The sequence below is a fragment of the Phaseolus vulgaris genome, chromosome 8 (assembly GCF_051622355.1).
Source record: "Phaseolus vulgaris cultivar YP4 chromosome 8, ASM5162235v1, whole genome shotgun sequence".
NCBI classification, from domain to species: Eukaryota; Viridiplantae; Streptophyta; class Magnoliopsida; order Fabales; family Fabaceae; genus Phaseolus; species Phaseolus vulgaris.
The window spans coordinates 28,002,839-28,030,747 of NC_143505.1; the positions used below are offsets into that span (position 1 = coordinate 28,002,839).

Consider the following 27,909-nt stretch of genomic DNA (forward strand, 5'->3'; position numbering starts at 1 on the left):
TATTTGGTTCATATTATGCTCTTTGAGTCTTTAATTTCTGAATCCATATATGTTTTGTCAAGTCATGTTCATCCACAATGTCATCAATTCATAGTAGTCCTTTGTTTGGCTTGATTGTTTCTTGATTTTGGGTATTTTTTTGCTTATTTTGAAACTGCTGTGATATTGATCTTTTGGTGCCTTTTAATTTTAGTTTGAGTTCATATTTGTGTTTAGTTCCTACAAAAATTCTATTTCACAAATTCCTTTGTGTTTAAATTTTGGTATCTTGCTGTTTTTTTTTCCAGTTTTTCCAGAATCCCCTGTTTCACATTCTCTGTGCTGGCTGTTTTGTTCCAGAAAAATATTTTCACTCATAGGAAATTTTTTATTCTCTGGAATATGCAATATTGAGCTGTTATAGAAAAGACAAAAAAAGAATCAGCTCAAAAGAGTCAATAGAAAAAAAATGATAAATATTTTAAAAACAGTGTGCAAAATCTGGGCGCTCAAGCTGGCGTAACCGAACACTGATTTTGTAAAAATTATTAAAACAAAATGGCTCATGCGTTTGGAGTGATTCCAACGCCATATATTAGCTAAGATCTTGAATAGTTTGCATATAAATTTTCATAGGCAAATTCTAAAAGGACAGCTCAGCATAAATTGGGGAAAAACACGTTCTCTGGCCCACAACAATTTTTCAGTGGTGCTGTTTTTTATTTTGTAATCTAATTCTAGTGCTATTCTTAGGATTCTTTTTGTGTGCCTACCTTTATTTGAGTACCTTTATTTACTTGTCTAATATTCTTGAAACTCTTTCTAGTTGTCACAATCTAACTCCATTTGTGTGGTACCGTTTTCCAATTAAATTGTTTTTTGCTTTTATTCTTTGGCCTCTAAATTTGGTGCTGGAATTTATTCTCTTTTGGTGCTTAATTGAGTAGAAATTTGACTTGGGTAAGGTCTAGTCTTCTTGATAGGTGCTGGAATTGTAGAATTAAGTCCTTAATTCTAAGGAGAACAAAGGCAAAGGCAGAATCAAAACACTTCTCAAAACACCACAAACACTTGGAGGGCCCAACAAGGAAAAACAACCAAGGAAGTGCCAATAGCAAAAACAAAAAAAGATCAACAAAGGGAGTTTTCTTAATTTTTGTCTTTGCTACTTAACTTGTGTTAATTACTTCTTTAATTACGTGATTAGACGGTGAGTGTGTCTTCAAGGGCTCCAAGTGTCCAAGAAGCCTCACCTAGGGCCGACTAGTGTAGAGTTTTCTAATTCGCAATTGTTAATTGTTTTTTATTGCTTTTCTATTGCTTAATTAGTTTCTGTACCGTCCCGTATCCGGGCGTTGACAAAGTCAAGGTCAAAGTCAACGCCTGTAGTCAAAGTCAACACAAGGCGTCGCCTAGGTGAAGGCGTCGCCCAACCAAGGCGTCGCCATGATCAAGTATCGCTAAGGCAAGGCAATCACAGTGTAGTTCCCCGATACCCTTGGGTAGGAAAGACCATGGAGGGAGCGACACCGTGGGAAGGCCTCAGGTCCCGATGATCCGGGGCAGTGAAAAAGAGAAGGAAAGGGTGGCTTCAAGGCCATAGTGATAGCACCAGTGTAGGGCAGCTTGACTCGTGAAGTACCCCTGCCGCCTCAGGGACGCCTTTGGGCAGATACGACTCAAGGGGAGGGTCACGCCCAGGGCAGTCAGGTGCAGGGTACGAGAGGAAGGCAGATACGCTCTCAAAGTGAGTGACTAGATAATTGGGGGCATGAGTTGGCACCCAAAAAGTCACCCCTTGCGCAGTAGCACTCCCAAGCAGGAGGACTCACACGTAGAAACGTCCCCAGATGGGCAGAAATGTCCCAGGTGGGGTCACGGCGCTGTGAGGCCCTCCACATGTACGACAGCCAGGTCAGAATAAAAACACCATTCAGTCAGGTACCAGGTAATTAAAGTCATTCAATATAGTTTCTGTTTCGAGCGTTTAAGGTACTATAAAGGCTCCCAAGCGTTTCAACGTCTTAAATGCGCTACGTTTTATAATTAGACGCGCTAATTAAGTGCGTTACGTTTTATGATTAAAAGCGCTTTAAGGCGCTTTAAATGCTTGGGCAGTTTAAATAGCGCAGAGAATGTTGGAAACAGGGTTGGACTTTTTGGCAAATTTCCCAGAAACTCTCTAGTTGCTTGTTCGAGCTTTGAGGTTACGCACAAGGGACTAGGGGAAGATTTTTGCTAGAAGGAGAAATATACACTAGACACAGTTCTTTGTTTTTACCACCTTCAGAGTGCCACACGCGGTGCTCCGATACGGAGGTGCACAGTTTTTGGTGTTTCTTGCGGGCTGACTTGAGTGTCGGAGTGCAAACGGCCGCTAGGGCGCCCTTTTGTCCTTCTTTGCAGGATTACACAGGTAACCAGTGGGAGGGAGTCCCTAGCTGACGGTTGCGGTCGCGCACGAAGACGTCCCAGGTCAACCGGACGGAACAGTTTCGTTTTTGCAAATTGTGTTGCTTTGTTAAGTTTTGTTAATTCTTTTTGCTTGGTTAATTAGTTAGCTTGCATTGTTTTTCCTTGCATTAAAATCTGATTTCTTCAACTTGATTGTGTTTAAGTGGTTTACTAAGAGAAAGTTTTGTGTGAAGCATTAAGGGATAGTCTTTGGCTAAGGCAAGGCTTGGTACTTAAGAAGTCCACTGTGACTCACCTCCCTTACCTGGAAGACTACCTTCTTTGACTTCCCTAAATTTTCTCAAGGTAAAATACTTGTATACACAAAGTTTTAGTCATGTCTTCTTCTTCTCATTCTACAAAGTCTATTGGAAGTGAATTAAAATCTTTAAAAACTCTTTTGAAAGAAGATTCACAAACTGTGCAATCAATTGCATATAGACAATTGGAGAGTGAGACTAAACTTAATGTTTTGACTAAAGCAAAGGATGAGAAGTCTCACATTCTAAAAAAATTACCTTCTCATGCATATATCTCTAAAGATCATGATTCTTTTGGGGAGGAAAGCATTAGAGTAAATGATTATTATCAAGCACCCCCTAGAAGACATAGAAGAGATAGAAAAGAACAAGAAAACCCAAGAGAGGTTAGGGTAGACCAACCCCATTTCCATGGAAAAGAAAATATAGAAGCTTGCCTAGATTGGGAAATGAGGGTAGAAAAATTGTTTGCTTCCCATAAAGAAAGAAAGGAAATAAAAACACAAACGAAAAGAGGGGAAGTCGAAAGGGAAGTTAAAGAAAAAGAAGAAAAAGAAAAGCATGAGAAGACCCTTGAAGAACAAAAGGCGTGGGAGAAGAGTGTTCCTTCCCACAAGGTCATTCAACAAGACCAAAGATTTAAAAATACCTTTGAAAATATGTGTCTTGTTGAACAACCTCAAAGCCTTATCTTTTGTAAAGGAACACTTGCAAGCCTAAGTGAAAAAGAAGAGTCTTTAAAAGAAGCTTGCATAGATAAAAATGAAATAGATTATTTCTCATATGTGCTAGGATATCACCAAGTGAATGTCAAGTTTTTTATAAGCATCTACAAAAACAATTTTTTATGTGAAGTAGTGCCTAAAGAAACTTGTCATGTCTTATTGAGACAACCATTGCAAAGTGTACAAATCCTTATAAACAATGGTTGTCACAACGAGACTATCCTTACACATAAGAGAAAAAGTCTTCATGAAGGAGAACTCATGGGACAAATTAGAGTTGATAAAACTCTAGAGCTTTTAAAAGGAAAACTTTTGTCCCCCATGAGAAAAGAAGTTCAAAGACATTACCTTAGGTACAATTCTTGTTTTCAAACTACGCCCAAGGCAATGTCTCATAAACTCTATACTCCTTCACCTTTTGCAAATGATCCTTGGGAAGATATAAATTTCATATTAAAACTCCCTAGGACAACAAAAGGTTGTGATTCAATCTTCATGGTTATGGATAAACTCTTCTCTAGAGAAGTGATACATCTTCATGGTTTATCTTCAAGCATAGTGTTCAATAGAGTTCCAAATTTCGCAAACCATGATTTGAGGATTTCCTTTGGAAAACTTGCAACTAAAGTGCACACTTTAAATTCTTATCATCCTCAAAAGCATGGTCAAAATATATTTGAAAATCTAGCTCTTTCTACTATGCCTAGAATAATCATGAAGTGCACACACAACTCTAGAGGTGAGCAAACATACCATAAAGTAGTTCACAAAACTACTTATATTTCTACTTTTAAAGTTATGTGTGGGTTCAATCATCTTTCTCCTTTTAAGTTGTTACCATCTTCTATAGGATTTATGCCTAAAGAGAAAGTAACCACAAATGAACATTTTAAAATACATAAGATGATTAGAGACCACACACAACCATTAAAAGAGAAACTTTGTCCAAGGTTGCCAAAACCAAAAGAAAAACAAAAATGGCAACCTAGTAAAATTAATTTGCAAACTAACACCTATGCTTTATTTGATTATTTCTATAGGTGGACATTTGATCCAGGAGGACAAGCTTTGGCGAATCAAAAGGTTACTATCCGAGATCAAGTCTGTAGATTTGAGGATAGATCTTCTCAAGAAGGAGGAGATGATGGACACCATCCAGCCACAATCATTCCCCTAGGAAGCAAAAGCATTGGATTTGAGGACAAATCCTTTTCAAGAGGGAGGGGATGATGGAAGAGGGCCAAGCACACCCTTCCATGAAAGGCAAGAGCCAAGTCAAGAACGTCTAGACCCCAAGGCAAGAGCATCTAGACCATCCAAGACCAAGCTAGGAGCGTCCAAGACCAAGCTAGGAGCGTCTAAAGATCAAGCTAGGAGCGTCTAAGACCAAGCTAGGAGCGTCTAAGACCAAGCTAGGAGCATCTAAGACCAAGCTAGGAGCATCTAAGATCAAGCTAGGAGCGTCTAAGACCAAGCCAAGAGCGTCTAAGACCAAGCCAAGAGCGTCTAGAACAAGAAGACTTGGATCAAGCTATGAATGGAAAAAGGCCTAATAGCACATATTCCGTGAAGGCCCATCAAGTGTAGTTTAGCTTTAAATGAGGTGTAATAGCATAAGCATGTGGACAATTGTTTAATTTACTGCACATTAGAATTAAGGAAGCATTAACCTTGATTAGCTAAAGGTTTCTAGAAGCCTTTACTAATAAAGGACCATGTGCACCCATGTGCACCCATGTGCTTCACATTTACATTTCATTTGGCTTACATTTGTGTAGCATTTAGGTCATCAAATCTGGTCCTCCTTAGCCTATAAAAGGAGGAGCCAACCTCATGTATTGCAAGATTATTGTGAGTAAAGTTATGCTGCCAACATTCTGCCATGCTTTGCTTCTACCTAGTTTCTAGGCTCTAATCTTCATCTTCCTCACTTACCATAGGGCTGGCCGAACCTCCTTAATCCCATACATATCATGCACCTTCAAGATCACCATAGCTCCTAGGAGGATCTTGCACATACACATCCATGGCTTCCGCACCATCTTTCACATGATTCTAAGAAGAGCTTCATGAATTTGCCATCATTTTAGGTGTTTGTCTAGATGGAATGTAAAACTTCATAATGATGAGTATGTGAGTTTTAATAAAGAAAAAAGATTTAAAATAAATTTATTAAAAAAGTATTAATATTGATGTTATGCTTAATGATATTGTACTTTTAAATACTAATAAAGAAACCAATTTTTGGTTCTTTATATATATTTTTTAAATAATAATTGAGGAGAATATTATATACATATGTGTGGGTAAAAAATATATTTATATATGAAATATTTTTTATGTATTTGCAAAAGTTATGTTGTTTGAATAATGTAATAAAACATACTATTTTTAAATACATGTTTATGTTTTCTTACAATATCTTAAAATGTATATATAAGGGTCGTTAGCTTTATGTCCCAAAAGCTAAATTTCGAGGAACAACTGATTGCAAGATTGTTTTAATGAAATATAGTTCTGTTTGGGTAGAGTTTTTTTAACAGTAAAGAAACATAGTTTGGAAATTGTTTTACTGAGTTTTCATAAAACTTCAATTAGAATATATTTGGGTCATACACAGTCAAAGACATGCCTCACGCATAAGTGAAAGACTACACATAATTCACAATTCTAACGTTATAAATCCAGTATGTAATTCTTAAATAATATAAACATAATTTATAATTAAGAGTTACAAGGTCGATCTCAATCTATATATCTATATCTCTCACTCTCTCTATATATATATACAGACAGAGTTCATCAACATTATAAAATTATAAATCAAAACGTTGTAATTGAAATACTATATATATTTTCATTAAGCTATAAGAATGATGTAGCATAGGATATGTATCCATCATTCAGGGTTTTTTTCGCTGCACTGAGGATTGGCTAACAAGGACTTTCTTGTTAACGTCATCATTATTCATAGAGAAAAGCTCTTGTTTCTTCCGACTAAGAAACATCCCGAACATGGTCCCCAAAGAAAATGTAAAAATTGCCCTCAGCATACTTTCGGTTCGATCTTTATTAACTAATTTCAATCTTTACCACAAAGCATACAAACGTCATATCAGAGAAGCCCTTATGGATGGCCATACCTTAATATAATGCAACAACTTCAAAATTAAGATGCTATATCCTTTCTTCAAGCCCCTCCACATACAAACTTCTGGTTCTGAATTTCTGAAAATAGTGTGGTTTTAGGAGGAGGAAAAAAATAATATTTATATATATATATATTACTATTCACTACTTAAAATATAGAAATTTATAATATATAATGTTTTAGTGGGAAAAATCCGCTAAACAATTATGAGAGTTTACCTTATAGCATGACAATAACTACCCAAGTTATTCACAATTCAGCTTTAACCGTCAACTATCCAAAATAATAGGACACACGTAAAGAAAACGTGGCCTAACGATTACGATAAACTAGTCATTTTATTGGACCTCTATCTTGACTTAAAAGTCTATAAATACCTTCATTATTTCAGGAACTAATTTAATATCATTTTTCATTCACTCACTTACAAAATCATTTATATTCTTATTGACTTAGCATCTGAAAATCTTATACAAGTGTCTCACCACTCGACAAAACAACTCGAAAAACTCACAATAGTTACAGAAATACTTCGAAAGAATGACAGTTGATCTCAATAAGAATGTGTATAAAGAGTATATTTGTATGTGTAGTAGTATAAGTTATATTATAATCTTAATGGAAAATTATGCTTTGATTATTCCTATCTTTTACTTATTTTTACTTTACAAAATAATAATAAAATATTGTATTTAATTAATATAAAAAAATATTAAAAAAGTTAAAATAAAATAATAATATCTTTAAAATTTTCAAATGAAAATATAAAAGAATAATCCTGTTAAAGTATTATCACTCAATCTGAATAAAATAATTGACCATTCAAGGACATCTAGTCCATTCTATTTTCTCCTTATTTTATGCCAACATCAGCTGAAAAAAAACTTGTTTTACACTATACTTAATATATTTTTATCCTGTTGTTCAGATGACTGTGATACAATTTAATTTAGACAAGAAAAAACTTGAAAATATACAGATATATATTAGTCTTTCTTGATGCCATATGCACAGAGGTGACCTATTTCAATTGTGAAATTTCAATTTAAAAATTACTAACACTAAAAAAAACTAATCACGTGCAAATGAAAATGGGATGATATATTATTTCAGTAATGATTTGGAAGCGGTGATGGAGAGTGAGAAAATTATATTAAGCAGATAAAAATTGTAATTGAAAATAGCGATTTGATATTAAACTTGATAAATTGTTCATTATCCATGAATCATTAACAAATTCATATAAAAGATTATGAATTATGTTTATTCAACGTTATACTTAAATTCTCTAATATCTAAATCCCTAGAGAACTTGTCATATTCTCTTTAAGAATTTGTTCATCCTAACTACATAACTTTTGTTCCTAATTACATAACTTTTGTTCCTGCTAGGTAGATGAGATCTAGAGAACTGTTGACTAACTTCGTTTTTTCTTCTTCCTATCGGTCGGTCAACTCACGCTTCAGCCTACTTCTTCAATCTTCGTGCTACTCTTTCTTCGAGCTACTCATGTCGAATGGGAAGTACCTGCAGAAGACACTCTGACGCTCAAGTTAGCAAAGGGCGTTCGACACTCGGATGAGTACAGTAATTAATGATGTACCTTGTTCTTGGAATGTGCGCTATTTATATTATTTTAATGGACTTACCTTATTGGGTCGGATTAGTGAAGTATTACCTAGTTCTTAATGGTGGTTTACCTATGCTGACCTTGATTTGAGCGTTAATGGGCTGAGTGTGTCGGTCGACCCGCACAGACGTGTGGGAGCCGGTTGATTCGGTCATGAAAGTCGAATTGCGGTGTTGACCGTTCGGTCCATACTGTTGAAGATGGATGCTACCCCTTCAAGACAAAGTGTTTGATGAAGCCAAATGTGTATTTTTCCTTAGTTTTTGTATTTTCTTTAAGGATATCTTAGGTATAGATTAGAGGTTGTTTATGTTGGGTTTAATAGTGCCAAAGTTCAAGAGGGGGGGTGAGTTGACCTTTTAAAACTTTCTCGCAGAAACAGTGTTTAACACAGTTTACAGAAAATAAATCGATTTATGTGAAAATGAACAGATTTATTTAGACACTGTTTTTGTTTGAAAAGCGTTTATACAACAAGGTTAATCACAAGATTATGCAGATAGATGTTCCAGATATTAGATTGAAAAACAGTGAAACACAAAAACAGCAAACCTTAATTCCAAATAATGTGATTTAGGTTTAGTTAAGGGCTTGACAATTAGTGAGGCAATCTATCACACTCAACCTGTTTTATTAGCCTTTAACAGATTATCAGTGTTCTTATTGAAACCAGACAGTTTTCCAGAAATTAAGAACAGTATGCACAGCGCCCAGAAAGAACAGATTTATTTTCAATTGAACAGATTTATTTCTTTGCTGTTTTATCAATTATGCATAAACGAAATTGCAGAGAGTGAGAGAGAATGAACACAAGCAGTTATACTGGTTCACTCAACTGAGCTACATCCAGTCTTCACAAAAACCAGGTGGAAATCACTAAAACACAGTACAACCAAGTACAATTCCCACTGTTCTTGAAACCTACAAGAACTTAGGTACTCTTGCTGAAAAAACCTATTTCAGCACACACCCACTCTTCAAGAAAACCTATCAAGAAGAGTGTTCAACCAAACTATTACAATAAATGAGAAGTGAAACGACTACACCTGATTGAGGATACAAAGATCTGCCTTAAACCAGTAGGCAAGATTGCTAGAACAGTAGCTGCACCTCACACCAAGCTTTTGGAACCAAACCAAGAACAAGCACTTTGTGATTTTTGAAATCTTTGAAGAACAAATGTTAATCCTTTTTAAACTCTTAATTCTCTGCTGTCAAAACTTGTTTTTGCAAATGTATGAACGATGTTTAAACTCATAAACAAGTTTTCATTTTATAGAAAACCAACTTATAACAGAATTTTGAAAAACAGTTAAAGCTGTTATTAAATGAACAGATTGAAAATAAAATGAACAGATTTATTTTCAAAAGCAGTTAGAGAATTTGTTAAGTGAGGAGACTTAGTCAACCATTCTGGTGCTGAGATAAAACTGAAAATCGTTTAAGCTTGGCATGGCACCAGAGACAAAAAGAATCTATTCATTTACAGATGAACAGATTTATTTTTCAAAACGAAAACAGAAAAGCTTAACTATTTAAACACAGTCGTTTTGAAAGGTAGAAGACTTAGTCAAAATACATGATGCACAAAATCTAATTTTCACAAGACTTAGCCAAGGCATCAGTGTAAAAATGAATCTGTTTATTTAGAAAAGAACAGATTTATTTTTATGCAGTAAACGTGTTTTTTGTAAAACATGTGAAAAACAGTTTAAGAAAACTTATGCTTGTTCTTATCACATGGCCAGTGGTTATGAGGTGAGTTACTCAGCAAAAAGCCCACTCTTAGACAACCTCTAAGCACTACCTAAGACACACTTAAAGCAAAGCAAAATACAAATTGAATGTACATAGAAGTCTTCATCAAACACAATCTTGAAGGGGCAGCAACCATCTTCAACAATCTCCCCCTGTTTGATGGAGACAAATCCCCATAGCTAACCTCATAGCTTTGTTGCTTTAAGCACCTGCACTGCACCAGATTTTAAACCAGAAAAAAAAACAGCAGTATTTGCATAGCATAAGACATGGTTTTAAGGTGCAGAATTAACTCCCTGTTTCAGCTAGCTTCACCTAGCATGGTGAGCTATTTTTCAGCTATTTTTCTCCTCCTTTGGATTCATCAAACAGCATATAAACATAGGGAAAAAAACAAATATGAAACAGGAACCATAACCATAATAGTTCAGAAAATAAACCATATTGTTCAGCATTACAGACATTTGAAAGCTGATAAAGAAAGCATTAAAAACAGAGAACTACTGATCCTTGTAGTAAAGCTCTGCAAGTTGTGCCTGAACCCCTTCAATCTGATCATCAAGGTGTTGAAACCTTGCATGAGTAGTCTCAAAGTATGCCCTTTGTTCTGCAGACATTACATCAAGACGATACAGCACTTGCCTCTCAAACATAGACATTGGTTCTCCTCGGTATTCTGGAGCTTGATAGGCAACTATGGCATTTGTAGCAGCTTCCTCATGCACAGATTGAGTAGCAGGTGAGTCATCATCCATAGGAACAGCTTCATCCTCATCCTCATTGTGGAGGTTTGATGCCTCATGTTCTGCTTGAGGGTCATTCCCTTTGAGAACCACCCACTTGTCCTCAATTTTGTGAAAACCCATTTTGGTGAGAGTTGAAGTATCAATCTCACTTACAGCCTTGATAGGGTCGTTTCTCTCATTTGTAACATCAATACCAAAGTAATCAATCAATTTGGAAACAATTATAGCATAGGGAACCTTTTTTATTTGAGCATGTGTTCATTGATAATGAAAACCCAGTTTACCTTAATCTGGTTCATGATGCAATATAGGAGAATGAGATCCTCTTCATGTAGGACAGCATGGTTTGTCCCTCTTGGAATAAGTTGCCATGTTATGATGTAGGCAACTAGACGTGGAGTGAGGTTCAAATGCCCTGCATGGAACCTGTTTATACTCTCTGTAGGATTCCTCATGCAACTCTTATAATATTGCAGCTTGTTGAATTCTGAAATTCCACTGGTATTCCCTTTCCTACTTTCAATCCAGCATATTTTATTCCAGCCACAAAGTTCCACACCTCACTTGTGATCTTCATCTTAATTCCTTTCACATAAGAGACAACATTCTTCCCATCCAATGTGAGGTTATTATAAAACACCTTAACCAAGTCAGGATAAACATTACCCGTTAATTCCAGCAGCTTTTTCAGTTTCTGGTGCTTCAACACAGCCCTTGTTTCTACCAGTTTTTCAGATTTCAGCCAGTTGAAATCCAGCACCTTGGGTATGTTGATCTGCTTCCTGCTTGTCTCATGAATGTAGGCATTGATGCCTTCTTCATTTCCAGCGAACCAACCTTCTAGTACTCCTTGAGAGGTGGTTTGCTTTCCCTTCCTTTTCTGTTTTTGTCTTGAAGACGAAGCCATGTTTGAACCAGAAAATATTTCTTGTTTCTAATGGTGAGAATCAAAGAGAGGCAGCCAATGTGGATAGCAAATATTCACACAGATTTATAGCAGAATAAATGGATTGATATGGCAGTTATGAGTGGATATGCATGAAGATTTTATGCTCTGAATTTGTGCAGAGAATCTTTGAAAATATGCACCAAATATTTAGGGTCACGATGCATACACTCAAACTTTTATTGAGCACCCAAACCATCAAATCGGTTACATAACCATGACCAAAACCGTCAAAGGTACAGAGGTTAATGCCCACTAAGTCAGTCAAGCAGTCAAAGATCATAAATTCTCTTTCCTAGTCATCAATGCATATCAGTGCAGAAAATAAACACATTCAATTACGAATAAACAGATTTAATTTTTCACTGCTAGGCACAATTGACATTTATAATACCCAATTCATTAAGCAGAAAATTAAACCTATCTTTGGCTAATGGTTTTGTGAACAAATCAGCAAGTTGTAAATCAGTACCAATGAACTTAATATCACATGTTCCATTAGATATGTGTTCCCTTAGAAAATGATGCCTAATTTCAATGTGTTTGGTTCTTGAATGCCTGACAGGATTTTTGGTTAAGTTGATTGCACTTGTATTATCACACAGCAGAGGTATATGGTTAAGTAAGATACCAAAATCATTCAATTGTTGTCTTAGCCATATAGTTTGAGCACAACAACTCCCTACTGCAATGTATTCTGCTTCAGCAGTGGAAAGAGCTACACAAGCCTGCTTTTTGCATTGCCATGAGATCAAGCTTGATCCAAGCAAATGACAGGTTCCACTTGTGCTCTTCCTATCAATTTTGCAACCTGCAAAATCTGAATCAGAATATCCAGTTAAGCTTAATGAAATATTACTTGGATACCAGAAGCCAACTTCTTTAGTTCCTTGTAAATACTTCAAAATCCTTTTGACAGCATTGTAGTGTGATTCTTTAGGAGCAGATTGAAACCTTGCACACATGCACACTGCAAACATTATATCTGGCCTACTGGCAGTGAGATACAGTAGTGATCCTATGAGCCCTCTGTATTTGGTTTCATCAACAGAAATTCCAGCTTCATCATGATCCAAATGACAGCTTGTTGAGAAGGGTGTGCTGATTGGTTTACACTTGTCCATTTCAAATTTCTTCAGCAGATCCTTGCAATACTTAACTTGACTTAAGAAAATGCCATCCTTGAGTTGTTTGACCTGCAAGCCTAGAAAATAGTTCAACTCACCCATCATTGACATTTCAAACTCACTTTTCATGACTTTCATGAAAGCTTCACACAATTCTCCATTGTTTGATCCAAAAATGATATCATCCACATATATTTGTACTAGAATTGAGTCATCTCCTTTCTTCTTAATGAACAAGGTCTTATCTGATGTGCCTCTGTCATAGCCTTGTGAGGTGAGAAAATCACTTAGCCTCTCATACCATTGTCTAGTAGCTTGCTTGAGTCCATAGAGAGCCTTTTGGAGTTTGAACACATATTTTGGATGTTGATGGTCTTCAAAAACCTGGTGGTTGTGAAACAAATACCTCTTCATTTATATAGCCATTTAGAAAGGAACTTTTCACATCCATTTGAAAAAGCTTGAACCCTTTGATGCAGGAGAAGGCAAGCAGCAATCTAACAGCTTCTAACCGAGCCACTGGTGCATAGGTCTCATCATAGTCTATCCCTTCTTCTTGATTGTACCCTTTAGCTACAAGCCTAGCCTTGTTTCTAGTGATCACTCCATGCTCATCCATCTTGTTTCTAAATACCCATTTTGTCCCAATTATATTCATTTCAGGTATTCTAGGTACAAGAGTCCAGACCTCATTAAGAGCAAATTGATTCAGTTCCTCTTGCATAGCTAAAATCCAGTTGTTGTCCTTGAGAGCTTCGTTCAGATTCTTGGGTTCAACTTGAGATACAAAGGCCATTGCTTCACAGAAATTGTTCAAGGATTTTCTAGTTGATACTCCTTTCTCAATGTTCCCAATGACATTATCAAGGGTTAAATCTCTTGGGGTTTTCCACTCTTTTGGAAAACCTGCAGCTGCAGTAGATTCTTGTATAGCATGTGTATCAGCAGTATCAAAATGAATCGATTCATTTTGATTTAAAACAGATTTAAATTCATTACTGTCAGGGTCATCAGCAACAGTTTTAGATATGCTATGATCAGTTTCATAAAAAACAACATGCATTGATTCTTCTACTATAAGCAACCTTTTATTGAAGACTCTATATGCATGACCATTCAAAGCATAACCAATGTGCACACCTTCATCAGATTTAGCATCAAACTTACCAAGATTTTCTTTGCCATTATTCAATACAAAGCATTTACACCCAAATACCCTAAGGTGGCTCACACTAGGTTTTCTGCCCTTATATAGTTCATATGGGGTTTTCTTAAGAATTGGTCTTATTAAGGTTCTATTTAACACATAAGCTGCAGTATAAACTGCATCAGCCCAAAAATACTTAGGAAGCTTAGATTCATTTAACATAGTTCTAGCTAGTTCCTCTAATGATCTATTTTTCCTTTCAACTACACCATTTTGTTGGGGTGTCCTAGGGGCTGAAAAGGTATGTGCTATCATATGCTTCTCACAGAACCTCTCAAACTTAGCATTTTGAAACTCTCCCCCATGATCACTTCGAATTGATTTTATGCAGCAACCATTTTCATTTTGCAGAATTTTTGCTAATCTCTTAAAGGCAGTGTAAGCATCATGTTTATGTGCAAGAAATAGAGTCCATGTAAATCTAGAGTAATCATCCACAACAACTAAAGCATACAAATTTCCAGCCAAGCTAGCAACTCTAGATGGACCAAATAAGTCCATATGTAACACATCCAATGGATTTTTTGTAGAGACAATATCCTTTGACTTGAAAGAGGATTTGATTTGTTTACCTTTCACACAAGCATCACAAAGCCTGTTGTCCTGAAATTTAATGTTAGGTAAACCAGAAACTAAATCTTTAGGTTTCAATTTATTCAAGTGATTTGTGTGTATGTGAGCTAACCTCCTGTGCCACAACCAAGACTCATCACTTCTGGACAGTAAACACTCATTTGAAGAGTTAGTTTCCATGATATTCAGCAGATATATGTTATTCACTCTCTTACCAGTAAACAGTACCTTACTAGATGAATTACTTGAGATTGTGCAGCCTTTTGACCCAAAATTCACTTTGTATCCTTTGTCACAAAGCTGACTTATGCTGAGAAGACTATGCTTGAGTCCTTCTACATAGAGCACATTCTCAATGGTTGTTGAATTCCCTGTTCCAACAGTTCCTCTGCCCAAAATCCTCCCTCGGTTATTATCACCATAGGTTACATGTCCTTCTGCTTTGAGCTTCAAGCTAGTAAACTTTGTAAGATCCCCAGTCATATGCTTGGAACAACCACTGTCCAAGTACCACTGATTTTTCTTGCTGCCAATCTGCAAAACAGAATAAAAATTATACAAATGGTACCCTTTTCAGTATAGGGTCCAACACAGATTAAAACCTTCTCTTTGGTAGCCATTTTGCTAAGTTCTTAGGCACAAGATGCTTTCTAGCAATGCAAGACCTAGAGGTATGACCAGATTTCATGCAGTAAAAACAGGTTACATGAGATGCCTTTTTGCCACTGTTAAAAGCTGAAAAAACTGATTTTGCTGGAACAAAAAAACTTGAAAGCTTTTTGACATTGGTTAAATTTCCAGGGGTATAACCAAGTCCATTCTTATTGAAAACAGCATTCTGTGATCCAAGGAGAGACTCAAGGTTTTCTCTTCCCTTGGTGAAATTGGAAAGGGTTTTCAGCAAATACTCCACTTGTTTTTCCAATTTTTTGTAGTTTTCACAGGTTTTAATAGAAGCATGCAAGCAAGTTAGTTCAAGACTTACCAAATCTGTTTTGGCCTTATGCAATTCTTCCTCAAGTGTTTTTACCTTAGGTGCTAACACATTATTTACCTTTTGCAGCTTATTGCATATTACAGCTAGCCTATTTGCTTCATCATGTGTTTCCTTGAAGGCAGCAAGCAAATCATCATAGTTATCAGAATCAGCAAAAAAATTACTTACTGAATCAGAGCTTGACTCCTCATCCTTCATCATGAAGCACAAATTGTTCTCCTCATCTTCTGTTGAAGAGCTGCTGGTTGAGGATGCTTCATTTTCCTTCCATGAGATGTAGGCTCTTCTTCCCTTGTTCCTTTCAAATTTCTTGCTGGCAGATTTGTCCCTTGTTTGATTGTCTGGACAATCTGTTTTGATATGCTCTGTTTTGCCACAGCCAAAGCAAGTATATTTAGAGGAACTTGAATCATTGGGTTTGGGATACCTTCTTTTCTGCTGGTTCCTATTTTTGCTTTTCTTCCTCAGGAATTTGCTGAATCTTTTTGTAAGAAGGCTGATTGTGTCATCATCTTCAGCATCTTCTTTTTCTTCCTTGATCTCATTCAGTTCAGTTGCTTTCAGTGCAAGACCTTTGGGTTTTCTCTCTGTTGTTTCCTGCTCTTTGAGTCTTTTGAGCTCTAGCTCATGCTCCATCAGCTTTCCAAACAGTGCAGCAGTTCCCAACTTTGACAGATCACGGCTTTCAGATATGGCAGTCACCTTTGGTTGCCAGCTTCTGTCGTGGCACTTCAATATCTTTATGTTGAGTTCCTCTCTGTCAAATTCTTTTCCCAAGCTAGTGAGGTGATTCACAATATGGGTGAATCTTTTCTGCACATCAGCAATGCTCTCCTCGGGTTGCATTCTGAACAGTTCATATTCTTGGATGAGAGCATGTTTCCTTGACCTCTTCACATCTTCAGTACCCTCATGAGTCACTTCTAAGACTTCCCACATCTCCTTAGCTGACTTACATTGGGATATCCTGAAGAACTCATCCATTGTCAATGCAGAGGTTATGATGTTCTTGGCCACAAGATCATGTTGAGCCTTCCTCCTTTCGGTCTCATTCCATTCTGATCTTGGCCTTACCACTTCTTCATCCTTGACAACCTGCATTGGCACATAAGGTCCATTGACCACAGCTTCCCAAATTAATGCATCAATGGATTCCATGAAAATTCTCATTCTAACTTTCCAAAATGCATAATTCATTCCATTGAACATAGGTGGTCTATTAACAGCAGATCCTTCAGCAAAAAACACATTAAACTCAGACATTATTACAAACAAACTTGATTAAAATACAAGTCCTAGCTCTTGATACCAATTGTTGGGTTTAATAGTGCCAAAGTTCAAGAGGGGGGGTAAATTGACCTTTTAAAACTTTCTCGCAGAAACAGTGTTTAACACAGTTTACAGAAAATAAATCGATTTATGTTAAAATGAACAGATTTATTTAGACACTTTTTTTGTTTGAAAAGCGTTTATACAGCAAGGTTAATCACAAGATTATGCAGATAGATGTTCCAGATGCACACACACTGATATTAGATTGAAAAACACTGAAACACAAAAACAGCAAACCTTAATTCCATATAATGTGATTTAGGTTCAGTTAAGGGCTTGACAATTAGTGTGGCAATCTATCACACTCAACCTGTTTTATTAGCCTTTAACAGATTATCAGTGTTCTTATTGAAACCAGACAGTTTTCCAGAAATTAAGAACAGTATGCACAGTGCCCAGAAAGAACAGATTTATTTTCATTTGAACAGATTTATTTCTTTGCTGTTTTATCAATTATGCAGACACGAAATTGCAGAGAGTGAGAGAGAATGAACACAAGCAGTTATACTGGTTCACTCAACTGAGCTACATCCAGTCTTCACCAAAACCAGGTGGAAATCACTAAAACACAGTACAACCAAGTACAATTCCCACTGTTCTTGAAACCTACAAGAACTTAGGTACTCTTGCTGAAAAAACCTATTTCAGCACACACCCACTCTTCAAGAAAACCTATCAAGAAGAGTGTTCAACCAAACTATTACAATAAATGAGAAGTGAAACGACTACACCTGATTGAGGATACAAAGATCTGCCTTAAACCAGTAGGCAAGATTGCTAGAACAGTAGCTGCACCTCACACCAAGCTTTTGGAACCAAACCAAGAACAAACACTTTGTGATTTTTGAAATCTTTGAAGAACAAATGCTAATCCTTTTTAAACTCTTAATTCTCTGCTGTCAAAACTTGTTTTTGCAAATGTATGAACGATGTTTAAACTCATAAACAAGTTTTCATTTTATAGAAAACCAACTTATAACAGAATTTTGAAAAACAGTTAAAGCTGTTATAAAATGAACAGATTGAAAATAAAATGAACAGATTTATTTTCAAAAGCAGTTAGAGAATTTGTTAAGTGAGGAGACTTAGTCAACCATTATGGTGCTGAGATAAAACTGAAAATCGTTTAAGCTTGACATGGCACCAGAGACAAAAAGAATCTATTCATTTACAGATGAACAGATTTATTTTTCAAAACGAAAACAGAAAAGCTTAACTATTTAAACACAGTCGTTTTGAAAGGTAGAAGACTTAGTCAAAATACATGATGCACAAAATCTAATTTTCACAAGACTTAGCCAAGGCATCAGTGTAAAAATGAATCTGTTTATTTAGAAAAGAACAGATTTATTTTTATGCAGTAAACGTGTTTTTTGTAAAACATGTGAAAAACAGTTTAAGAAAACTTATGCTTGTTCTTATCACATGGCCAGTGGTTATGAGGTGAGTTACTCAGCAAAAAGCCCACTCTTAGACAACCTCTAAGCACTACCTAAGACACACTTAAAGCAAAGCAAAATACAAATTGAATGTACATAGAAGTCTTCATCAAACACAATCTTGAAGGGGCAGCAACCATCTTCAACAATCTCCCCCTGTTTGATGGAGACAAATCCCCATAGCTAACCTCATAGCTTTGTTGCTTTAAGCACCTGCACTGCACCAGATTTTAAACCAGAAAAAAAACAGCAGTATTTGCATAGCATAAGACATGGTTTTAAGGTGCAGAATTAACTCCCTGTTTCAGCTAGCTTCACCTAGCATGGAACACAATCTTGAAGGGGCAGCAACCATCTTCAAAAATCTCCCCCTGTTTGATGGAGACAAATCCCCATAGCTAACCTCATAGCTTTGTTGCTTTAAGCACCTGCACTGCACCAGATTTTAAACCAGAAAAAAAACAGCAGTATTTCCATAGCATAAGACATGGTTTTTTTCATGTACATAGAAGTTTTCATCAAACACAATCTTGAAGGGGCAGCAACCATCTTCAACAGTTTAAAGTAGGCTTTTTGCTAGGTAACTCACCTCTAAACCCCTGGCCATGTGATAAGAGCAAGCACAAGTTTTATGAAAACGTTTTTCACATGTTTTGCAAAAAATATCATTTACTGCATAGAAAATGAATTTGTTCTTTTCTAAATAAATAGATTCTTTTCTTAAACTGATGCCTTGATTAAGTGTTTTTTGAAAATCATGTTTTATGCATCAAGTTTCTTAACTAAGTTTTCATTCCATCAAAACGACTGTGTTTCACTTGTTATCGTTTTGAAAATGAATCTGTTCTTATGTAAATGAATAGATTCTTTTTAGTCTAGTGCCATGTTTCTCTTAAAAGGCTTTTCACAGTTTTATCCTTGCACCAGGGAGTTTGACTAAGTCTCCTACACATAACAAAATCTCTCACTACCTTTGAAAATAAATCTGTTCATTTTATTTTCAATCTGTTCTTTTTGTAACAACTTTAACTGTTTTTTGAAAGTTTGTTATAAAATGTTTCCTATGAAAAGAGAGTTTGTTTTGGCTTTAAAAAGTTGTTGATATAGTTGAGAAAACTGGTTTTACAACTGTTATAAAAGAGATTTCAAAGGATTGGCACGACTTCTTGAAAGATTTTTCAAATCACATAGTGTGCTTGTTCTTGGTTGGTTCTAAGGCTTGGCTAGAGGTGTTGTCACTGTGTGAGCAATCTGCTCTATTAGTTTAAGGCAGATTTCTGCATTCTCTATCAGGTGTATTCGTTTCATATCTCAATTTCATGTAAAGTGTGTTTGTAAAACTCTTCTTGATAGGGTTTCTTGAAGAGTTGTGTGTGTTGGAATAGTGTTTTTCAGCAAGGTGTGCCATGTTCTTGTAGGGTTCAAGAGCAGTGGTTTTTGTAATTGTTTTGAATTGTGGTTTAGTGGATTTCACCTTGGATTAGGTGAAGACTAGATGTAGCTCATTTGAGTGAACCAGTATAATTGTTTTGTGTTCATTCTCTCTTAATCCCTGCACTCAATAATCGCTGATTAAACTAATCTGTCAAGAAATAAATTTATTCAATTGTGTTTGAATATGTTCTTTCTGGGTACGTTTATATTGTTCTTGATTTTTTGGAAAAACTTCTGAAGAACTTCTATGTAAATTTGTATGTGCTGTGAAACATAATTGGAATTCGTGTTCTGTAAAAGTAAACTCAATTTGTTAATTGGTTTAAAAAAGGAGAATTGTTTTTTGTCTTCAGGGTTGTGATTAATTGTTTAGCTCTCTCATTTTATCCTGTAGAAATCAATTTGAACTTGCCTGTAGATCATCTTGCTCAACGTTTGAAATCACAACACTGTGTTACTGATTCATTAAAGAGAATAAGAAAAATAAATTTGTTCATTGCTAAATAAATCGATTTATTAGTCTCTGTTCTGTAATAAATTCAAATTTGTGCGGAAGTTTTAAAAGCTCAATTGACCCCCCTCTTGAACTTTGACACTATTGAACCTATCAATTGGTATCAAGAGCTAGGACTTGTGTTTTACTCAAGTTTGTTTGCAATAATGTCTGAGTTTAAAGTGCTTTTTGCTGAGGGATCGTCTATCAATAGACCCCCTATGTTCAATGGGATGAATTATGCTTTTTGGAAAATTAGAATGAAAATTTTCATGGAATCTATTGACTCGTGTATTTGGGAGGCTGTGGACCATGGACCTTATGTGCCAATGCAGGTTGTCAAGGATGAAGAAGTGGTGAAACCAAGATTTGAATGGAGTGAGAGTGAAAAGAAGAAAACTCAATATGATCTTGTAGCCAAGAACATGATAACTTCGTCATTAACAATGGATGAATTCTTCATAATATCTCAATGCAGTTCAGCTAAGGAGATGTGGGAAGTCTTGGAAGTTACTCATGAAGGCACTGAGGATGTGAAGAGATCAAGAAAACATTCTCTCATCCAAGAGTATCAACTTTTCAGAATGCAACCCGAAGAGAGCATTGTTGATGTGCAAAAAAGGTTCACCCACATTGTGAATCATCTTACTGGACTGGGAAAGGTAGTTGACAAAGAGGAACTTAACATAAAAGTGCTGAAGTTCCTCGATAGAAGCTGGCAACCCAAAGTGACTGCCATATCAGAGAGTCGTGATCTGTCAAAGTTGTCCATTGCTGCACTATTTGGGAAATTAATGGAGCATGAGTTGGAGCTCAAAAGGCTCAAACAAGCCTAGACTCTAGATACCACATGATGTGATTCCAATAGCAAGATATAGATGATTCTTTGACATTTTATGGAATCAACTTGAGTTGGAGAATGAATAGGCACTTTTAATAGAAATGGATCAATGTTCTATGTTTCAAGAACTCACCAAAACTTGCACCAAACACCAAACTCACATGGAAGACCCATTTCTTGCCAATTGAACCGATTAAAAGATGTAAAAATGCAAATGAACCGATTAAAATGCATAACAAATGAAATGAACCGATTAAAATGCTTCAAAACTGAAATGCACCGAACAAATCGAAGGAGAAAGAAGATGAACCGATTGAAACATGAAAATAAGCAAGAACACCGAATAGAAAGCAAGAAAGGAACCTAAGACATGTTTAGGAATTCAAATAGGCACGGAAATGGAATGAGAAGATGGAGAAGAAAGAGGACTTATGTGGTTGTAGTTCTTGGTTGATGAACACGCCACTTGAAGTGTGAATGCTCCAAGATAAGTGTGCAATGCCGCCACTTGAGAGAACCAAGGCACTCAAGATGAGACTAGGAAGAGGAGAAGACAAGTTCTCACTACACTCAATCACCAATTTGGGAGAGTTTTGATACTACAAATTCCAAATCTGCATTATGAAGGACCTAAGCCCTCCTTTTATAGGAGCAAGGGCTGGTCATGAAGCTTACAAAACAAGCTAACCAAAAGTCCCTTGCATGCTACTCACTTCTAGCACCTAAAGTGAAGCATGAAGAGTCACCTTTTAGAAAATTCTAAACTAATGCCTAAAGATGCTTTTACAAAAGAGGTATCTAAGGTTTCCCTCTAAGCACCTTTCCTAAAAACTATGTATTTAAACATTCTATATTATTTACAAATTTATAAAAGAAACTATAAAGAGAGATATTTAAATGAAGCCTATTCTTGAAAGCTTGTAGACTTCTTTGGCTTTATGGCTTGATCCTCTCTTTATTTTATGTCTTCTTTTTAATTTTGAAAAGACTAGAAGGAAGAACTTCAAATGTGTAGGTGAATGACCTCTCCCTTCATTAATAAAAGCCTCCTTTATTTGATTCTCATCAGCAAGAAACAGTGGAAAGGAAACCCAAGGGACTTGCACTAAAAGCAAGTGCATAGAGTGACATCGAAGAGGAGAAAGAAGATGTTGAACATGATGAAACAATCAGCCTACTCACAAAAAGGTTCAGCAGATTCCTAAAGAAGAAAAACAGAGTAGGAACCAACAGAAAAGAAGGCATCCTAAACCGAATGAATCCAATTCCTCTAACTACACTTGCTTTGGTTGTGGTAAAGCAGGGCATATCAAGATGGACTGTCCAAACAATCAATCAAAGGACAAATCAGCCAGCAAGAAGGTTGAAAGGAGCAAGGGGAGAAGAGCTTACATCTCTTGGGAAGAGAATGAAGTGTCTTCAACAAGTAGCTCTTCAACTGAAAGTGAGGAAACCAATATGTGCTTCATGATGAAAGATGAAGGATCAATCTCTGATTCGATGAGTGAATTCTCTATGGAATCTGACAATTATGATCAATTGCTTGTTGCTTTCAAAGAAACACATGATGAGGCAAATAGATTGGCTGTAATATAAAGTAAATTGCAAAAGGTAAATAATGCGCTTGCACCTAAAGTAAAATCACTTGAGTTGGCTGTAATATGCAGTAAATTGCAAAAGGTAAATAATGCGATTGCACCTAAAGTAAAATCACTTGAGGAAGAACTGCATAAGTTTAAAACTGATCTTGTAAGTCTTGAATTAACTTGCTTGCATGCTTCTATTAAAACCTGTTAAAACTGTAAAAAGTTGAAAAAACAAGTGGAGTATTTGCTGAAAACCCTATCTAATTTCACCAAGGGAAGAGACAATCTTGAGTCTCTTCTAGGTTCACAGAATGCTGTTTTTAACAAAAATGGAATTGGTTATAACCCTGGAAATATAACCAATGTTAAAAAGCTTTCAAGTTTTTTTGTTCCAGCAAAAACAGGTTTTTCATCCTTTAACAGTGGCAAAAAAGGCATCTCATGTTACTTGCTTTTATTGTATGAAATCTGGACATACCTCTAGGTCATGTATTGCTAGAAAATATCTTGTCCCTAAAAACTTAGCCAAATGGCTACCAAAGGAAAGGTTTTAATCATTGCTGGACCGTATACTGAAAAGGGTACCATTTGTATTATTTTTGCTCTGTTTTACAGAAAGGCAGCAGGAGAAACCAATGGTATTTGGACAGTGGATGTTCAAAACATATGACTGATGACCTGACCAAGTTTACCAGCTTAAAGCTCAAGGCTGAGGGACATGTAACCTATGGGGACAATAACCGTGGAAGAATTATGGGCAGGGGAACTGTTGGAACTGGAAATTCAACCACTATTGAGAATGTGCTTTATGTGGAAGGACTCAAGCATAGCCTTCTAAGTATCAGCCAACTATGTGACAAAGGATACAAGGTAAACTTCAAGTCAAATGGCTGCACAATCTCAAATAACTTCTCTGGTAAGGTGTTGTTTACTAGTAAGAGAGTGAATAACATATATCTCTTGGATATTCTGGAAACTGATTCTTTAAATGAATGTTTGTTGTCTAAAAGTGATGAGTATTGGCTGTGACACAGGAGGTTAGCTCACATTCACACTAATCACTTAAATAAATTGAAATCCAAAGATCTTGTTTCTGGTTTGCCTAACATTAAATTTCAGGATAACAGACTCTGTGATGCTTGTGTGAAAGGTAAACAAATCAGATCTTCCTTCAATTCAAAGGATATTGTTTCTACTAAAAATCCATTGGATGTATTGCATATGGATTTGTTTGGACCCTCTAGAGTTGCTAGCTTGGCTGGAAATCTGTATGCTTTGGTTATTGTGGATGACTATTCTAGATACACATGGACTCTCTTTTTTGCATATAAAAATGGTGCTTACAAAGATTTTAAGAAGTTAGGAAAGGTTTTACAAAATGAAAATGATTGTTGTATAAAATCCATTCGTAGTGATCATGCGGGTGAGTTTCAAAATGCTAAGTTTGAAAGGTTTTGTGAAAAACATGGGATATCACATAGCTTTTCAGCCCCTAGGACTCCCCAACAAAATGGTGTAGTTGAAAGGAAAAACAAATCATTAGAGGAACTTGCTAGAACCATGTTAAACGAATCTAAGCTTCCTAAGTATTTTTGGGAAGATGTAGTCTATACTGCAGCTTATGTGTTAAACATAACCTTAATTATACCTATCCTTAAGAAAACACCATATGAATTGTATAAGGGTAGAAAACCTAGTGTGAGTCACCTTAGAGTGTTTGGATGTAAATGCTTTGTATTGAACAATGACAAAGAGAATTTGGGTAAATTTGATGCAAAATCTGATGAAGGTATTTACATTGGCTATGCTTTGAATGGTCATGCATATAGAGTCTTCAATAAAAGATTGCTCACAGTAGAAGAATCAATGCATGTTGTATTTGATGAAACTAATCATAGCATACCTAAAATTGTTACAGATGACCTGGAATGTGATGATTTAAAATCTATTTTAAATAAAAATGAATTGATTCATATTGATACTACTGACTCACATGTTGTCCAAGAACCTACTGTTTCTGCAGATTTGCCAAAGGAATGGAAAACTCCAAGAGACCTAACCCTTGATAATGTCATTGGGAATATTAAAAAAGAAGTTTCAACTAGGAAGTTCTTGATTAATTTCTGTGAGACAATGGCCTTTGTATCTCAAGTGGAGCCTAAAAATCTGAATGAAGTACTCAAGGACAGTAACTGGATTATGGCTATGCAAGAGGAACTTAATCAATTTGCTCTGATTGAGGTATGGACTCTTGTTCCTAGAATACCTGAAATGAACATCATTGGAACAAAATGGGTATTTAGAAACAAGATGGATGAGCATGGGGTGATTACCAGAAATAAGGCTAGACTAGTGGCTAAATGGTATAATCAAGAAGAGGGAATAGACTATGATGAAACATATGCACCAGTGGCTCGGCTTGAAGCTGTCAGACTGCTCCTTGCCTTCTCTTGCATCAAAGGATTCAAGCTATTCCAAATGGATGTGAAGAGTGCCATCTTGAATGGTTATATAAATGAAGAGGTATTTATTTCACAGCCACCAGGATTTGAAGACCATCAACGTCCAGGACATGTGTTCAAACTCAAGAAAGCTCTCTATGGGCTTAAGCAAACTCCTTGGCAATGGTATGAGAGGCTAAGTGATTTCCTTACCTCACAAGGCTATGACAGAGGAACATCAGATAAGACCTTGTTCATTAAGAAGAAAGGGGATGACACAATTCTAGTGCAAGTCTATGTGGATGATATCATTTTGGGATCAAACAATGGAGAATTGTGTGAAACTTTTGTGGAAATCATGACGAGTGAGTTTGAAATGTCTATGATGGGTGAGTTGAATTATTTCCTAGTCTTGTAGGTCAAACAACTCAAGGATGGCATATTCTTAAATCAAGCCAAGTATTGCAAGGATCTGCTGAGAAAATTTGAAATGGACAAGTGCAAACCAATCAACACGCCCTTCTCAACTAGCTGTCACTTGGATCAGGATGAAGTTGGAATTCCTGTTGATGAGACTAAAGACAGAGGAATTATAGGATCCCTATTGTATCTCACTGCCAGCAGATCTGACATAATGTTTGCAGTGTGCATGTGTGCTCGTTTCCAATCTGCTCCTAAAGAATCACACTTCAATGCTGCTAAAAGGATTCTGAAATATCTACAAGGAACAAAAGAAGTTGGCTTGTGGTATCCAGGTAACATTTCATTAAGTTTGATTAGCTACTCTGATTCAGAATTTGAAGGTTGCAAGATTGATAGGAAGAGCACCAGTGGTACCTGTCACTTGCTTGGATCAAGCTTGATCTCATGGCAATGCAAAAAGCACGCATGTGTTGCTCTCTCTACTGCTGAAGCAGAGTAAATTGCAGCAGGGAGTTGCTGTGCTCAAACCATATGGCTAAGGCAACAATTGAATGACTTTGGTATCACTTTATGCATCGAAGGACCAAACACATTGAAATTAGGCATCACTTTCTAAGAGAACACATATCAAATGGAACATGTGAGATTCAGTTCATTGGTACTGATTTACAACTTGCAGATTTGTTTACAAAACCCTTGGCCAAAGATAGGTTTAATTTTCTACTGAATGAATTGGGGATTATAAATGTTAATTGTGCTCTGCAGTGAAAAATTAAATTTGTTTATTCGAAATTAAACGTGTTTATTTTTGGTACTGATATACATTGATGACTAAGAAAGAGAAAATTTAATCTTTGACTGATTGACTGACTTAGTGGGTATTAACCACTGAATCTTTGATGGTTTTGGTCATGGTCTTGTAACTGATTTTATGCATTGGCTGCTTAAATTGTGGTGTGATATGCATGCATCGTGATTCAAAATATTTGTTGCCCCTTTTCAAAGATTCTCTGCACATATACAGAGAATAAAATCCCCGTCCATATATGCTCTTAACTGCCTTATCAACCCATTTCAATTGTCCAATATAAATCTGTGTAAATGTGTTGCCCATACTCACTGCTCACCATTTGAATCAAAAGGTAATGCTCTTTCTTTGGTAATTTCGTACTGTATGGTTATTAATATGCACTAATTTGGTTTCAAGTTGTGTTTTCAGACCCAACTCTGGTTCAACCATGGCTTCTTCATCACATCGGAAAAAGAAGTAACAGAACAAGCAGAACAACTTTCAAGGAGCTAGAGAACTGGTTTGCTGGAGATGATGAGGGGATAACCGCCTACATCCATGAGATGAGTAGAAAGAAAATCAACATTCCTAAAGTTCTAGAGTTCTCTTGGCTGAAAATTGAGAATCTGATTGAAACCAGATCTGCATTGAAGCATCAAAGGCTGAAGCAGCTTCTTAAAATGACAGTTAACGTATACCCTGATCTGGTGAAGGTGTTTTACACCAATCTAACTCTGGATGGGAAAAATCTGGTGTCTTACGTGAAAGGGACTAAGATGAAAGTCACCAATGAAGTATGGAATCTAGTGGCTGGAATCAAGTATGCTGGTTTGAAGGTTGGCAAAGGAAATACAAATGGGATTCAAGAATTTAACAAAATTCAGTACTATCGAAGCTATGTAAGGGAACCATCCCTAAGTGTGAACATGTTCTATGCAGGTAATCTGAACTTAACCCCAAGATTACTTGCCTATATCATTGCATGGCAACTCATTCCTAGACGCACAAATCATGTTGTGTTACATGAGGAAGATTTAATCCTACTATACTGCATTATGAACATGATAAAAGTTAATTGGGTTTACATTATAATGAAACACATGCTGAAATCCAAAAGGTTAGCTGATTACCGATTTCCATATGCTATCCTTGTCTCAAAATTGATTGACTATTTTGGTGTTGATACTTCTAATGAGAGGAACGAGACTATCAAGGCTGTGAGTGAGATTGACAATGCCACTCTCATTAAGATGGGATTTCACAAAGTGGAAGGCTGCTGGGTGTTTCACAAAAGCAGAACTAACAGAGAAGAACGTGAAGCTTCAAATCTCAACAATGAAGATGGTGATGATGTTGTTCCTATGGAAGATGATATTGTTCAAGTTGCAGAACAGTCTTGCTATGTAATCCATCACTCATACAGACAAGAGTCGCCTGCTGGTCATGCTGGGAGTCAAAGGATGAGTTCTCCATCTACAAAAATTAGAGGAGATTCACCTGCACCACAGTCAATGAATGAAGATGCTGCTGAAACTCCCCAAAATGCTCTTGTTGCCTATCAAGCTCCAGAATACAG

General features: G+C 36.3%; 1 protein-coding gene across 1 annotated transcript; it reads left to right on the forward strand.

Moving 5' to 3' along the window:
• Positions 1–20,419: 20,419 nt before the first annotated feature.
• LOC137824918 (uncharacterized) lies at positions 20,420–21,088 on the forward strand. The gene has a single exon (XM_068630596.1). It carries the CDS (start codon positions 20,420–20,422, stop codon positions 21,086–21,088), a length of 669 nt encoding a protein of 222 aa, XP_068486697.1.
• The last annotated feature ends 6,821 nt before the right edge of the window (positions 21,089–27,909 follow it).